The 16,926-nt window shown below is 31.2% G+C and overlaps 1 protein-coding gene across 1 annotated transcript in view; it reads right to left on the minus strand.

The window, feature by feature from the left end:
• The window catches only part of qsm (Zona pelucida superfamily protein qsm), a 45,294-nt gene extending 28,678 nt beyond the window's left edge, over positions 1-16,616 (minus strand). Inside the window, exons 1-2 of the mRNA XM_013321718.1 lie at positions 16,381-16,616; positions 8,909-9,010 (exon numbers count right to left, since the gene is read on the minus strand). Coding sequence (XP_013177172.1) covers positions 8,909-8,966 — 58 coding nt within the window. The 5' untranslated portion in view covers positions 8,967-9,010; positions 16,381-16,616. The remainder of the gene's footprint in view (positions 1-8,908; positions 9,011-16,380) is intronic.
• Between the last annotated feature and the right edge of the window lie 310 nt (positions 16,617-16,926).

The following is a 16,926-nucleotide window of genomic DNA, read 5'->3' on the forward strand; positions in this document are numbered from 1 at the left end:
ATGTCATTTGCTGTTAAAAATATATTTTTGTACGGTAACGAAGCTTTCAATTGTACTTTATAGGTAATTAGATCTCACTAACAATTAACGGATTGGAATGTTATCCAGTGCATCCGGATTGTACCGGATTGAGCCAATCCATTTAACTGGTCATTGGGTGAGCAAGGCACGATCCTATTATTGCTTTATGGTCATAAACTACATTGCGTCCAGTGTATTCACGTGAATTCAAACGATCAGAATGTAGAACGATTGTATGAAAAAGTACTTACGTATACGTTACGTAGAGTTGTCAGATGCATTTAGGATGTCAATTTTTTTTTTTCTCTTTATAAGGCATCTTTTAAGATATGATATGGAATTATAGGATTGTGTACGCATTTTATATGAGTCAAAAGAAATTATATGATTTTAACGTTACTGAAACTTGAAGACAGAAGGGTTGATAGTTATTTTCTTGGAAGAAAGGTAATTTCCTAAATATACAGCGTATGTTATTGAAATATGTCATATATCGTACGACAATATTTTTTATTATTTTATCATCTGTGTAGTTTTCTGTTTTGTTTTATGTTATACTAGCTGTTGTCCGCGACTTCACGCGGTATTAAAAATATGTATATGTATACTGTATGTGCTTTTAAAATGTTATAAAAATTGAACAAGAAGTTCCGGATGAGAATGGTAACTAATATTGTGACACGGGAATATGATATTTAATACAAGCACTTTTATTTATTTTTTATTTTAAACTAAATTCGATATTTGAATATAGATATTTGGCACATTCTGTAAAGTATTTCGAGGTGGAAAATCCTTTTTTATTTTCCTAACCAAAGCAATATCGTTTCATATCAATTTGTACAACTTTGTCAAGGCTCAATGTTGGCGAACTTCTGTTTGCTTTGGCTCACCATTGTCGGATCTAGCAGACGAGTCTGAAGCATGGTGCTAAAGGCTTTGTAGAAATTGTAAATATTATATTTTCTTTTTGGTATTGTTACTTGTTTTTTTATTGTTTTGTTGCATGCTTATATACTTGTACTTTAATTAGTTTTTAATTAGTTCTTAAGTTGAATGTTATGGGACTGACATGTTCAAAAGAACAAAAAATAAAAAATAAAGAAAAAAAAATTATACAACCTGTATAACACATCTATGTGTATATTCCGTTATTGTTCTTACTTTGATTTATTGCATTATTTTTTGTAACAACCGTACATTGACTCTGATTTGATAGGACAACGAACGAAGGATTCATACACCTAATTCTTTTAACCAGGCTTCATGATTCATTGTATACCAACCCACACGTACAAGTCGACCTCATCGCTCCCAAATATAGGCCTGGCGTACAATTAATTAAATCCCATTGTACTATTTATACTAAACTTTATTCCGTATGCATTAAGGTTTATAATTATGTATTATTTATTTTGTGGAACGCAAATATACATTTGCTTGTTGCCTACGCACAACCTCCGCTCCCACTCAAGTCCAATACTTATTACGGAAAATAAAATTTATGTCCGTTGTCTTTAAGAATCGTGTCATACAGTCTCCGTTTATTCGAGTTCCTTGACTTTATTCGCAGAAATTAGAAAGAATCAAAGACTTTCCTTAACTTGCGTTACGTAATTACCTTACCGAGAGTTTCCACTGCCGAAACATACGTAGAAATACAGAGATACTCATAACTCAACGTATTTAATATACATAGGATAGTTTTTATCACTTTTTAGACAAAAAAAATTTCATTCACTAGCTATTGCCCGCGACTCGGTCTGCTCGGAATAAAAAATATTAATTAGTAACCTATCTATTCTTTCCGATTATGTTCTACATTTATGCCAAATTTGGAGATATGGTGAGCCGTTCTGGAGATACCTTCTAACAAACATCCATCCATCTAAATATTCGCATTTATAATATTAGTATGTTTAATAAGAATATATATCAATATATATCATAGGTTAATTCTTCAATATACCACATATTGAAGAATTACTTATTTTAAAACATAAAATCTATGTAAAATTTTGATGCAATCGTTTAAAACAAATTTTTTATTACATAATATTTCGCGTACCAGTTAATTTATTATAAATATTAGGAACTGTATATTATTAGTTTTGCTTTAAAGTTATTCAATAGTGAAGCAACGCGTTGAATTCTTTAAGCATTGAGTGTGGTCCCTTAGCGTTGTTACGAGGTGTTTACAAAACGACTTGGTTGCATTGAATAACTGCTTTGTTGCGTTTCGTTTTACAAATTAGGAACGTGTGTGGGCCTGTGCTTGAAGCCACCTTTGAGGCCTCTTACAAATATAATCCTTTGCAATCCATTAAATGTCGCATAACCACTTTTTAGGTTGAGTAAAAATATTTGGTTGATTCTGATTAAGTTGAATTTATATTATTTGATAGCTTAAATGAGCTTAAAAGGTGAAAAGTTACGCTCATAGAGCCAAGAATTTGAGTATTTCGAGATTAAAGAGAAGAATTTGACGCAATTTTGGGTTAGGCGTTTCATGTATAAATAGTCTTTATAAATTTTAGTGACTAAAATTTCGTAAGATCAAATAAAAGACGAGATCTCTATCTAAAATTCCACAACTTTTGAGTCATGAATTAAGGCTTCTGTTAAGAAAATCAGTTCTACGATAAATTAATTTCATTTATCTAACTCATAGGTTGTTTAGCTTTAAAGGATTATTTTAAATAAATTTATTTTAATTCAGCAATTTATATATAATAACTTAAAATATATTTTTAATTTAAAATGTTCAGGTTTATAATAAATTACAACTGATTATTTTTTATTGTGTTTAAATTTACTAGTAAATTCTACCGAGTTAGTTTTTAATTAATTTAAAAATAAAGACAAGAGATTATCTCGTCTTACTAACTTAATATCTTACTCGACAACAGGCTGTTTTTTTTACAAGTGAAGCCCGAGTAAGTCTTTGTAAAATGGTCAAACAGGTTTAATGTTGCGTGACCTATGTGTCCAATAAACATCCTGTGTACACCTGGCCAGCAACTTGTAACGTGTCCCGTTTAAGAAGTCTAGAAGAAAACAACAGCTCAACTGCGTGAGGTCCTTGTAGGGGCGCGCATAAAAGATGCATACTTAGTTTTTGAAGGGAATTAAATTTACATATTTACTTAACAATGACAGTCGTCTAAAGGACATTAAGAACTTAATGTCCTTTAGACGACTTTTTGTTTCAAAAAAAGAGTTTTGGAACTAAAATTTAATTACAATGGAAAGCATATATTATACAGCATCAAAACAGCTAATGCTCGACAAAACACTGTCGAAAACGACAGCACGAGAATATTTTTTTATATTAAGAGACGGCAAAGGAGCAAGCGGCCATCTATATTTAAAGTGACCTCTGCCCAATGATATATGCAATTGCAGATGCTTTGCCTACCTTAATGATGGAGGGGGGACATGCACAGAAAGAGAATATATTTTCTTCCCAATTAACAACAGATACCTATAAATTGAACTGGTTGTTTATAAAAACAGTTAATTTTCTTAATACAAAATGATTAAGCTAGTAAATAGAGTATCAACTGAGCTATACAGACAGCTGTTGTTTATAGTATTTAATCAAGATTAATGGAAATAACCGATAACGGTATAGCGTTACGTTAAACATCACTTTAAATGCATGAAGATTCGCTTCGTTGACTTCATTCGCGGACTTTACGGCTTGTATGAACATTGTGCAGAAGTTGGATGGTTGAGTGAGTAAGCACCTACCAGATATCAGTTCGTGACTGCTTTAATCGAACAAAGTTTAATCAGATTGTCATCTCTAAGCAAATATCTGTATGATTTCATAAGACCACTATTTTTTACTAATACTACCAAATAGTAACATAGTAATCAATCTTACTAATATTATAAATGCGTTTGTACAGAAAATAATTGTAAATCGCTCTTTGACCTGTAATTTAAACATTACCAATAAATATTGTATTATATTGTTTGGATGGATGGATGATAGAAGGTATCCAGAACTGCATGGATCTCAATTAAATTTGGCATAAACATAATCTGGAAAAGACATAGGCTACTTATTAAGTTTTTTTATTCCGCGCAGAAGAAGTCGCGGGTGACAGTGTATCAATAAAATTAGTGATCTAGCTCATGCTATTAAATATACACACGTGTAACTGGAGAACTTTTTTTTATAACAGAAGGGGGCAGCGGGAACACCGAAATGTTCAACGATGCCCATGGACAATACCAGAGAAACCGCAGATACGTATGCCTTTGAGATGGTGATACGCTCGCTTCTTGAAGGACCCTAAGTCGTAGCGGTTTGGAAATACTTAGAACTTGTGTAATATGGTAGTAGTCAGTGCCTTATGTGCCTTTAACATGCAGTATTCGTAATTATTGCTTTATGTAACTTTTCAATGAATTAGATAATTCAGAATAGTATTCTTTTGTTTTAGGAAGAAATGAATAAACATATGTATTACTTTCACTTATTTTAGAATAGCTTTTAAAGTTTCCAAGTAAAGTGAGAGTTGGAAACGGTGTTGTTTAGATAACTATGCGCTTTACTTAACGCGTATTCTTTTGAACTTTGAACAAAGGGAGCATTGTTGGTGTCACTTTCGCACGATGTTTTTGTTTGTTGAAACTTATATCTTTATACTATGTGATTATGATAAAGAGAACAATTTCTCTTGCGGTGACCTAGATTTTAAAGTTAGAGAGCTGAAGTTGTAAAGTTATAGTAAAGACACTAACTTTACTAAGTTAGACTGATAAGTATCGTTTAAGTAACTAATATACAGGGTGTCCCAAAAGGTTACTAACATAGGAAGGGGGATGATAGGGGTGGTCACAAGGGTCACCAGAAACTTAAAATAAAAACTCCCCTCTGGGTATTAAAAAAAATAAATGGAATTTTTAGAAAATGTCATTTTATTCGTGTTCTATCGATAATCAAATCATATTTCCGTCTTATCTTCTATATTCTTTCGTCTACATAAACTTACGTCTATCATTCTATTAATAAAGACTATTGTTTTATTGACATCTATCATAATTCAAAATTGTCGACGCCAAAATTAAAATGTAAACACCGGTTGTTATTTTTTTGTTCTATTGTTATTTATGCGTCCTTTTATGGTTACGTCTCGATACAAAAACGTCACTCAAACTAAATGAATTGAACGTCGATGACCCATCAAAATACACCGTTAGAGAATCACAAGTATTAAGAAGTGATGCTTCCAAGAAATTTTACGCCGTGATATTCCCTGCTGGGTTGACGATAGGTTCATGCTTGAAAAATACTTTTATTTCTAAGTACTAGGTAAAATTGAGTACAGGACAGAATGTTTTTAAAATCTTGGTCTAACATTTCGTCAAAAAAAGTTACATCGACTTTATAACGTGTCCCGAATTTTTTTTTGTGTAAATGTTAAACTTGTATTTTTAACTCAATACTATATCAATAACTAGCTGTCGCCCGCGACTCCGTTCACGAATGAAAAAAATGTAAATAGTAGCCTATGTGTTCTTACAGACTATGCTCTACATCTGTTTCGAATTTCAGCGAGGTCCGCTCAGCCATTCCAGAGATACCTTCAAACAAATATCCATCCATCCATCCATCAAAACATTCGAATTTATAATATTAGTAAGATTTAATTCGTTTCGAAATTAATTTATCTAAGTCCAGATCTGTAATTTTATTATGATTTATTTAAAATATATTGTTTAAAGAGGATGGTTCCACGACATGTTTAAATCGTCAATACAACTAACAGTATTTGTTTAGTCTATTGGCAAATATACGTCGACAATGACCCAAGCAGTTTGTTTGAACGCTATTGAACCTTGAACGTTTAAAATGTTATGCGCTAATAAGGCATATCCATACGTTTCCAACGGTATTTTATTTAAACGTTATAATATAATCTTACTAATATTATAAATGCGAATGTTTAGATGAATGGATGTTTGTTTGAAGGTATCTCCAGAACGTCTAAACGGAGCTCGATAAATTTGACATACATATAAAACTATCTAGAATATAGAAGAACGCATAGACCACAAATAAAGTCATTTTTTATTTCCGCGAGGACGGAGTCGCAGGCGTCAGCTAGTAATTTCAATATTTTATAAACGTACAAACAAACATATCGTTGTCTCTGTTCTTTCAAAGAGTATAAGTGAGATGTGTACAAGTATTTCGGCAGTATAAACTTATTTTTAGGTTAAGTAATTAAAAGATTCTTTAAAAGAAAATGGAGAAGATTAGATAAATAAAATGAAAAAAAAAATTAACATAATAAAAAGAAGACAAAAAATTTAGTCTGTAAAAAAAACAAAATAAAATTGTAAAATGCACGAATGTATGATATTGAATCAGGTGACTTTTTCAAAGGCTTTGATGGATCATTTGTATGTTAATTTTGACCTCCTTTAGAGAGGTCAAAATTCTGATCTCATGTTAATTCTTCAACATTTAAAAAAGTAATAAGTAAAAATTATTGGCAATGTGTAATATTTGAGATGTAAAAATAAAAAGGGTTGTTTTTATAACTTTTATATCCAAAAAAGCATTAAAGAACTGAAAGATTATTTAGTTGATTGTATTATTAAGTCAATCAACCAGACCGTAGTTATTTCTTTATCTTTTAAGAATATTATTTTTCAGATTAACGAAAAACATTCTAATGAACAAAACTGATAGTAAAATAGCATAGGGATTGTGATGCTAAAAACATTACTACTGTAATAATTTAATTTACAAAACGTGACTCCCTACCATACCTATCATATTAAACGTTGATTTCCGAGACCAATATCTCTGTATAATGTCATCTCTCTCACTATATTTGAGAAAACGGAGATACAAATATGTTTTTAACGACGATTTCGGTCGCAGAAACTCATGGTAAGACGAGTAAAGGATAATTTACATTTAATTGAATATCGTTCATACTTTTACGACCGTGTTATTATCAGATCAATTGTTGCTGTTTTATAGCGAAAGATAGTGAACGAGGTAGTATAATAATAACGTAGGCAAAGCAATGACTAATACTATTCGTGTTCCAGCAGTGGAAACCCACAGGGAACAACTAACAGTGGTAGACGATCGATAGCAGTAAGAACATGTGTTGCACGAATATATCGGCTCGCCCTATGCAAGACCATAATAAAGACAGTAGTGAATGGGAAGTAATTCCACGTACAGTCTGATGAAAGTGGGTACTGAAGGCTTAATTTTAGTTCTCTTTCCCTTCCGACCTTATTTTATACGATAATTATGGGTAAGGGTCATGGATTTTGACAAACGAGGGGTAATGTTATCTGCCTTGGCGTCCCTTCCTTTGTCGATTAAAGGTAGGCATCTGCAGTTGCGGATGTCTATGGATCGCGGTCGATTCGCTATTTCGGCGAATTATTATTAGTATCCGATTGCTACGTTGTCATCGAATACAAAAAGTGTGAATTTTATTTTAACGATTTCTAATTAAGTAATTGCGTGTCTACGTGTTCTCAATAGACGTATGCAGCTATAAAATGTTGGTGAGTACATCTTCGCCCGCGGAGACAACGGATTAATGATTAGGGTAAAGAAAATGGTCCTCTCTCGTATGTAATTTGTTTCACATCTTCTGTGTTGTGATCGCTCGAGGCGCGGGGAAATGTTTTCTTTTCTTAAATGTACCGAGTTACTGGCAAAGTACCTTTGAAGTACCAATCCTGTGTTAAACATAGCACCATAGTAAAATTAACTCTGTACAAAAGATACAAAATCTAAATTTGCTTAACGTTGTAATTATTACAATTCTTACTTTTATTTGTTAATAATCTAAGTTGTTAGACGAAAATGAAGTTTATACGTTTATAATAAGGGTTATTTTTGTGCTCAGTGAAGTTTGGATAGTAAATTCTCTGTACATCCTAGAGCAGCTATATGTCAGAGAGCCTATTATTTACATACATTTTAACACACTGACATCACCAACAATATTTGATATGACAGTATTCGACTTCTAAGAAATTAACTTACATTATAAAATAATAATGACCGAACAGAATAAACCATTGATAAGTCAATTAATTTTCTTTATTATAGTTTTATTAAGTTAAAAATCGCGTGTTTTAAATATCTATGTGTAGAATAATATGCATGTCCGCGGCAAGAAACGGATCTTTTATTGCGTGTACATGTGTTTCGATTTCACAGCCTTAATTATACATATCGTTAGGTTCATCCGAACCCACTGACCTCGTGAGACAATTGTATTGCTATGACTAATGCTAAGAATTTATTGCTATATATGTTCCAAATTACTCTTTTGTTTAACGGTACAAAAACAAAACTGTAACAATCAATTCTTACTGATATCAGCTCTGAGAGACTCCCTTAAACGACTATGAGTAATATTATTAATAATAATAACACTTTATTGTACATTTAACAAATCTGTTTCATTATAACCTTGGATCCTTAACTAGGTTTCCCTTTATTAAAGGAGCCAATGACTTCCTCTAAGTTAAATTGTGTAAGTACAATTATTATAAGTTGAGTAATAATTTTATAATCTAGAGAACAAACAATAGTAACTAGAAATTATATATAAAAAAACTAAATAAAAAAAGAGTGTAGTAACAGAAACTTTGTTGTCTTGATCTGTTCTTGTAAAATAGAAAAATATAATATAATATATATGTTCTACTAGGTAGGCTCTAATAATGCCCTTGAAAATATTGTAGAATTAAGCTCAATAAAGAGTTATTATGCATACATAAGTATGCACAATCTGAAGATACGTGTTTTTGCAATAAAATAACTAATATATCGTTAAATCTACGTCTACAATAACAGCTGTTTTTTTTAAAATATATGTCTTACCTTTAGCAGACACCATGTGCAGCAAGCCGAAACAAAACACAAATTTTAGAAGCACCATTTTGAATATTTTTATTATCACTTCACTGAAATCTTTCGCTTCACCTGAAACAAAAACATAAATTATTATAAGTAATTAAAAGACTCTATTAAATGTTTTGTTTAACATTAAGAGACCTTTCGATTGTGAACTGTAATCCATGTTATATTACAAGAAGACGTATATAACATTCTTAATAAATGTCAGATAGTAAATGTTATTGATTAATGAAGGTATGTCAAGAAAACTTTCTTCCATCGACAGAAAAGTCTAATAAAAGATAACAATTCTTTTTTAGATAAACAATTAACTAGACTGTTTTTAAAAACAAATTAAATACAGACAATAAATACGAGTTTATTTAACGTAAATAAATAATAGCACATTTATTAAAAACAAAAATGTTGCCAGCATTAAAATATTTTAATTTATTTTAACATTATGTTTTAAAAAGCAAAACACCTTCGTTTGTTTTTTAACAAATTGTAATGTCAAGTGAAAGGATTCTGTATTTTATCTGAATTATAATAATATCTATGCCTAAAGTTTGTCATACATCACTAAGAGACATAAAATTGTTCATTACTCATTACCCCAAAGCGTTACGACTCTACAAACAAAATAATAATTTATGTTTGAATCTTTACGCTAAATGTTTCAAAGGAAAGTGACACTTAAAATGAATGGAACAAGGAATAAATACGTATACAATTCATAGAATAAAATCTGGTGTAGACAAACACTTAAATTTTAACGGTCAATTTGCTTTTATAAAGTCCATTGTACTACGTACTTTGAAGAAAATTATATCTCTTAATTTACCTAATTTTCTTTCATTTAATGCGGACAGTCGGTTAACGGTTTTTTTTGTTTCATATATTATATCTTACTAATATTATAAATTAGAATGTTTAGATGGACGGATGGATTTTCGTTTTAAGGTATCTCCGGAACGGCTAAATGAATCTTGATCAAACTTTGTATACATATATGCTATATTATGTATGTATACACGCGGAAGGATTCGCGAGCGTCAGCTAGTTTAATTTATAAATACTGAAATAAAAAAACAAGTAAATGTTTATTTTTTTCACTATTAAAAACCGAGTAATAAAATTACTCGCATCATGATATTCATTTTTCGAAAACATGGCACATTAAAAAGAAAACATCCCATTCGTAGAAAAAAAAACAAAATGGCGGTATTAACGTAACCATTTCGATCGTCTACTGTATTATTTATAGAATCATAAAGTTACTTTACAATCACGATTCAAACGACTGTTGTCATTGACAGAAAAATGTTGGTATGTTTAAAAAAAAAAAACAATTAACTTGGTAGAGTCTATGAACGAATGGCACGTTGTAAAACGGCTATAAACGGTCCGGCGGCTGCCTTTCGGACCGTGTCCAGTTCGAATCCAGAGTTATTAATTTAATTAATTACCGTAAATAGCTTAGGGTGCTCGCATACGTAGCTGTAAGTTATTAATGCTTGTTGCGATTTTATTGCCCACGTTGCAATTTAAAAATATACTTAGACTCTAATTGATTTAAGTGTCCTATCATTTTTCTATCGTTATACAGTCTCCATTATACGCCTCTTCAACGTAAAATATTGAAAAAATGGTGTTTCTTATGCCCTCTTTTTAACCTGTGTGGGTAGTTGTAATAAATAAGCAATTCAATTAGTAAGGAAATAATATAACAAATCAAACGGTCCTCATCATTATCTCCTTGTCCTTATTCCACTCACGTGACGTGGTGCACCAGGTCTTCCTTAACAAGATCGGCCTATTATCCTTGATTTCAGTTTAAAAGAATCACTTCTTAATCAAGATCTTTCATCACCATCATCAGCTCACTATACCTACCTACTGAGTAGTTCGGAGCCTACCCTTAGTTAGGAGTGACTAGGCCATAGTCAACCATGTTGGCTCAGTGCAGGTTGGTTGACTTCACACATATCTTTGACCTTTCATGCAATCTTTCTATTCCTAGGCCTAGATTCCTTATATTTAAAGATCTTGTCACATGCAACTTTTACCTTCTCATAACATTTCAAATGTGACGGTAGTTTGTATAAATTATGTAAGAGATCGCAGTCCTGTGGTATAATAACCATAAATTCCCTTCAATGTGGTAATGCAATTTATCTTCCTAGTGTTACATGTCATAAGGAAGTATCTTTCAATCTGCAAAGCTGCACATTACTTTTCTAATCTTCAGTTTTATAGAGAAGATGACACATAATTTAGTTAACGTTTACAACTCAAATGTCATGAGTACGGATGACACGTAGTCATTAGTATGGATCGCAACTTGATATGTTACATCAGTAGAATTTGTTTGCTTTTGCTATGGAAAATTAATTGCCATTAAAAATATGAAAATGTTTTCAGTATTCATGTTTAATTCGAATTGGATTAATAATAACGCCAACAAAATTTATTTGAAAACCGAGCAATTATACACTTTTTCTTTTGATTTTACTTTTAAATTAAATCAAAATGGAACATTTTTGGAATATTTCGAAAATTTTTGCATCCTACAAAGTTTCTTTAAACAAAATAAACAAAGCTATGAAAAATAATGCACCTGAAAAGTAAAATACCAAACTTGGCATTGATATAAAAACACTCTAAGAATAAAAAATATATAATATTATAAAATTAACCATTAATGCACGCTAATTGTTATTACGCTATTGAAGAGATGTGCATTTCTAGATTGCGCTTTGGGTGGTCAAATCGCTAAAAGCGATCTTTATAGACGTTCTTTAGATGGAAAAACGGTAAAAATTATTTCAACCTAAAACCTACTAGCCCTTAATATAGTGTTATGTATATGAAGCTTTACTTTATTCCTTTAGTTTATGTTTACTCTAAAATTTACTTCAATTTTAATTCAGGCATATAAAACGGACGTGTATAAATTTATTTCATAATTTATACAGGATGTTTTCTTTTAATCAAATACATCGTTAACAAATAAAACATCAATTAAATTCGTCACCTTTCGATCGTTGATATTTTCAACATGTTTACATTGTTAACGAATGTAAAATATAGCTTTTATTTTGATTTTATTTATCCACATAAATAAACACACATTTAATTGCGAACATTCTGAACGTTCCTGATTACATCTATGACTTTGAATTTAGATTTATACTAAATGTAGAGAATAAATCTTACGAATATTATAAATACGAACCTTTAAATGGATGGATGTTTGTTAAAAGCTTAGTAATCATTGTCTGAAATAACACATATGCTACTGATTAAGTTTTTTTTAATTCCTCGCGGAGCAGCGTGCGACAGTTACGTAAAAAAAATATTTTCTTAATATTCGGCTGTAGCGTGAAATGTCTGTAATTCTTTTTAATGATAGCTTAATAAAGCAGGTAAGAAAAGAGTGTGAAAAATAACAGCCAAGTAAACGATAATGGGTCTGCTGAACGCAGTTTACCTCGACAGGACATTTTAACTACGCTCGTAACAACGTTAGGGCTATTCGAAGAGAATAATTATTACCCTTTCTCTCGACCTTTATGTGTTTAATAAAGCAGTAATTAAAGTTACTCTTAGTTTAGTTGTTACTGTGTAATATAACAGATAAATAAAAGTTTAGTAATTAGCTACCGATCTGTAGGTCTATAGTTTGAATACAGGCTGGTTTGTAATTTTATAAATAAACCAGCTGTACACGACTCCGTCTTTGCGGTATGAAAAAAAAACTTAGTAGTCTATGTGTTCTTCCAGTCTATTTCTACAACTGTGCCAAATTTTATGGAGATACGATGAGCCGCTCTTGACATTCCTTCAAACATCCATCCATTTAAACATTCGCATTTATAATATTAGTAAGAGGGTTTTGATTGTCGTGTATGTTGTGTTGATATATAGTGTTCTCTCTCTTTTTTTAAACAGAATGTGTGAGATGTCAATATGTGTTAATATAAATGTAACTAGTCAAAGCATAGTTATTGCTAAAAGAGTTCTATGATGGAACTTACTTATTGTGAAGTTCCTAGCATCACATCTCAAACAACTGTATTTTTGTGTCTCTTAAATATTATGAATATAATTTTAATGTGTAAATAAATTTTGATTTATTATCATAAACATGTTTCTTAAAATTTAATCACAATTTAATGATAGATTATAAAAGTTAAACAACGGTATTAGCGGAGCTACCGGAATATTATTCCTAGTGGAAAATAAATTTACTACCCAAGTTCATTATCCCCGTACACCAATGATGACTTGGACTTTAACCTCACTTCATTCTGAAGCCAGAAGTCATATAAACAACCAGATGATAGTGTATTAAACATATAAAAGTATTAGTCATAGTAAACACTGCACAAACTCTTGTTATAGTGTCCACTATGGTAGTCAAATGATTGACTTCGGTTCCCACTTTTCAACCCCATGGGCGTCTGCTGGATATACTTAAGCTTCTTCCATTCAAGATCATAATGCTCGATTCTCTGACTTCATCTAGTGGACAGCTAGCTTTGACCAGATTATTCAATCTTACTTTTTACTAATATTAAATATGCGAATGTTTTATGGATGGATGTTTGTTTGAAGATATGTCGAGAACGGCTGTATGGATCTCGCTGAAATTTGTCATATATGTAGAACATAGTCTAGAAGAACACATAGGCTACTAATAAAGTTTTTATTTATTACCGCGCGGACGGAGTCGAGGGCGTCAGCTTGTTACATATACTAACCGTCATTCAGGTAAGGTAAAAAATCTCCGTTTTTTACTTTTGTTGAAATCGACACGGACAATAATTTGAGTTAGATTTTTTCACGTATAGTTAGATCTAAACTCGTTAAACTTCCGTTTTTGGTGTTTTAACGAAATCAATATTAAAAGTTTATAGTATCTGTACATAGATGGCGTTGTCACAATATCGAACCAAGTGGTCAATATTTATATGTCAACAATTTGTACACAGTTCGTGATTTCAACATTCTGCGCACAGTGCAGCGCAGTTCAAAACGACCTTGCGACTCACTCGCATGAATAGCCGACTTGAATAACTAATAAAAATTGCAGTTTTAAAATAAAGCTACAATAAAAAATAAACTTTGAGGGAAAAAATTCTATTCGTTCAGGATCCCGTAATCGGCTTACGTCTTTTCAACAACGCTGAGACTCGCTCCTAATAAGGGCTTTCTGCTAACAAAGTTTTCCTTTGCTTATAAACTCTATTCATACACAATTAATTATAAATCGGTATCTTAGCAGATGTTTGTAGTTGTTTTACAACTAAGATAAGCTATCGCCATCTCCAGTTAAGGCAACTATCATCATCATCATCATCATCATCATCATAATCAGCCTAGAATTATCCACTGCTGGATGTAGGCCTCCCCCATCGATTGCCACAATGCCCGGTCCTGTGCCGCCCGCATTCAGGGCACTCCCGCACGCTTGACCAGGTACGGCAACTTTAGTAAAATTAAATGTCTTTAGCAAAACATCTTCAAAATCTTGCCAATCCCATGAAGTAAGTTTTTATGCTTTCTCAATTTGTACATATGATATTTAAAACGTAATAAACAGTCAATAACTTACAAGATAAAATGTTTCATTTCATTAGTTAAATATCAAAGAACATGAGTTTTTAAGTTACGTGGCGCCGTTATTATAATCCGAACATATTTTTAATGAGCAACAACCATAATCTACTCGTAGATATTGGAATGGGCGATAAATGAAGTTGTAAATGTTGTATTATGATAATTAGGTAATCTTAAAGTTACATTAACGTATCGTAAGTTAGACGACTCTACAAAGGTAAAAAAAAACATTTTTCTTATTTTTATTTACATAACAGATAAGTTCGCCCTAAAATCCGACACTGTGCCGGTGTACTGGCGCAACACTAGCTTTAGTAAAATATCGACATTTATGTTCCATCACTAATCATTCTGACACTTGTCTTTATACTGAAAAGCGCACTATTCGCGTCGAAGGATTATAACTAATATTTTCTAAAAATACCAACACTATATGCAAGATAATAGGATCTAGAATGATTTTAAAAAGAAAAAACTAACTAAGCAGAGTACAGAGTTTTGTATTTATAACTAGCTGTTGCTTACGATTCCTTCCGTGCTTGTTGACTATGTTCTACGTGGATGCCAAATTTCAGCGAGATCTATCCGGCCTTTCTGGAGATACCTTATAACAAACATCCAGCTATTTATCCTAACATTCGCATTTATAATATTAATAGCTGTCGCCTGTAACTCCGTCTGCGCGGGATTAAAAATAGATGTTGGCCGATTCTCAGACCTACTCAATATGCTCACAAAATTTCATGAGAATCGGTCAAGCCGTTACGGAGGAGTATGGCAACGAAAATTGTGACACGAGAATTTTATATTTAAGAAATAATAACATCAAGTTCTACATTTAGATAGTGTATCTTTTTATATATTTATCTAAATTAACATGATTGTATTTAAATTGTTTTGTTACTTCTTGATGATACTTTGTAACTAAATAAATTGACTATATTAAATATAAGTTAGGCTAAAAATTGATAAAAAACGTAAAGCATGATTCATGGACTGTGTTTAATATTTTTTAGTATACTTTTTATTGGTTAAAGATAAATGGCGGATGATGGCTTAGGTCAAGTAATGGATTTATAACGACTGCAAACTATTACAATTATCAAATTTAGATAATATTGCAAACTTCTTATAACAATATTATATTTGAGTGATTTAAAAGTCCGTCTGTCTTCCCTATATATTTCATGAAAAGATCGAATGACGCGAACTTCAAAATCTCTCAACTACGCACTCATGCAGGATAAATAATGACGTCATCAAAATTAATTTTATGACAATAAAAAGGAAATTGTTTATTATAAAGGATGCATCAAATGACATAAATGTCATCATATAAAATGATAAGTTTTAGTAATAAGTATTAAATATATAAGAAAATGGAGAGGAAGTTAAAACAGGTTGTAATGCAACGCACATGTGCAAGCGATGACATCACTCGTATCGAAAAAATCCTTAAATACGGAGAGACGTACCTTGGACCTAACGACTGTGTTTCACTTTTATACTTAAACATAACTTAGATGTAATTTAAATCATTTTGTTAACGAAATTAACTTTAACTTTAATCTTATAATAATAAAACTTAAAAAGTATTTAAATATTATTTAATTTAAATAAAACAAAAAGAAAAAAAAGTTATTTTTAACTTTAACTTAATGTATGTATAAAAAATACAAAGTGAAATATCTGTCCGGTATGACAAATCTAAGTTAACAAGGACATAAAATATGATGACATAATTCAGTCGGCAAAACATATTTAGATAACTCCAAAGGTGGTATGAGATAAGCATTTATTAAGTAAGAAAAACATAATAAAAAAGAACTTACCGTATAATAAGTCCTATTTCATTGGCTAATAATACGAAAAACCGTGTGCTTAAGTCCTTGTGTAAAGATATAGTACAACTGGATAAATATATGTGCCGTATTTATATCTTATATTGTACTAATAAACGATTATTTCAGTTATTTCGTATCGCGTATTCGTTTAATACTTTGTTTAACTTAGATATTTTATGTTATGCGCGTGCGCACTACCATCGCGCGGACGGTTGTCGGAGCGACTGACTGGGCGCAGCCTTGTCTTGAATACCTGATGATTGATAAAGTTACGTTTACAATGGACATTTTATATCGATACTAAATATTAAATATTTTGCTGTAAAACTTCAACGTATATTTTTTAATAAAACATTATAAATTTGCACGAATCTGTGTCAAACAAAATATTGTAATTTTAAATGAAAAATATATTGGTATTAATGTACATACAGTTAGCTAGGTACTTTTTTAAATGCTAAACGGAAAACAATTTTAAATAAAAAGTGTGTATGGAAGACTATTTGTCTTATATTGATGCTTGCCTCGTGTTAA

This window comes from Papilio xuthus, unplaced genomic scaffold, assembly GCF_000836235.2.
Source record: "Papilio xuthus unplaced genomic scaffold, Pxut_1.1 DF825946.1, whole genome shotgun sequence".
Taxonomy (NCBI): domain Eukaryota; kingdom Metazoa; phylum Arthropoda; class Insecta; order Lepidoptera; family Papilionidae; genus Papilio; species Papilio xuthus.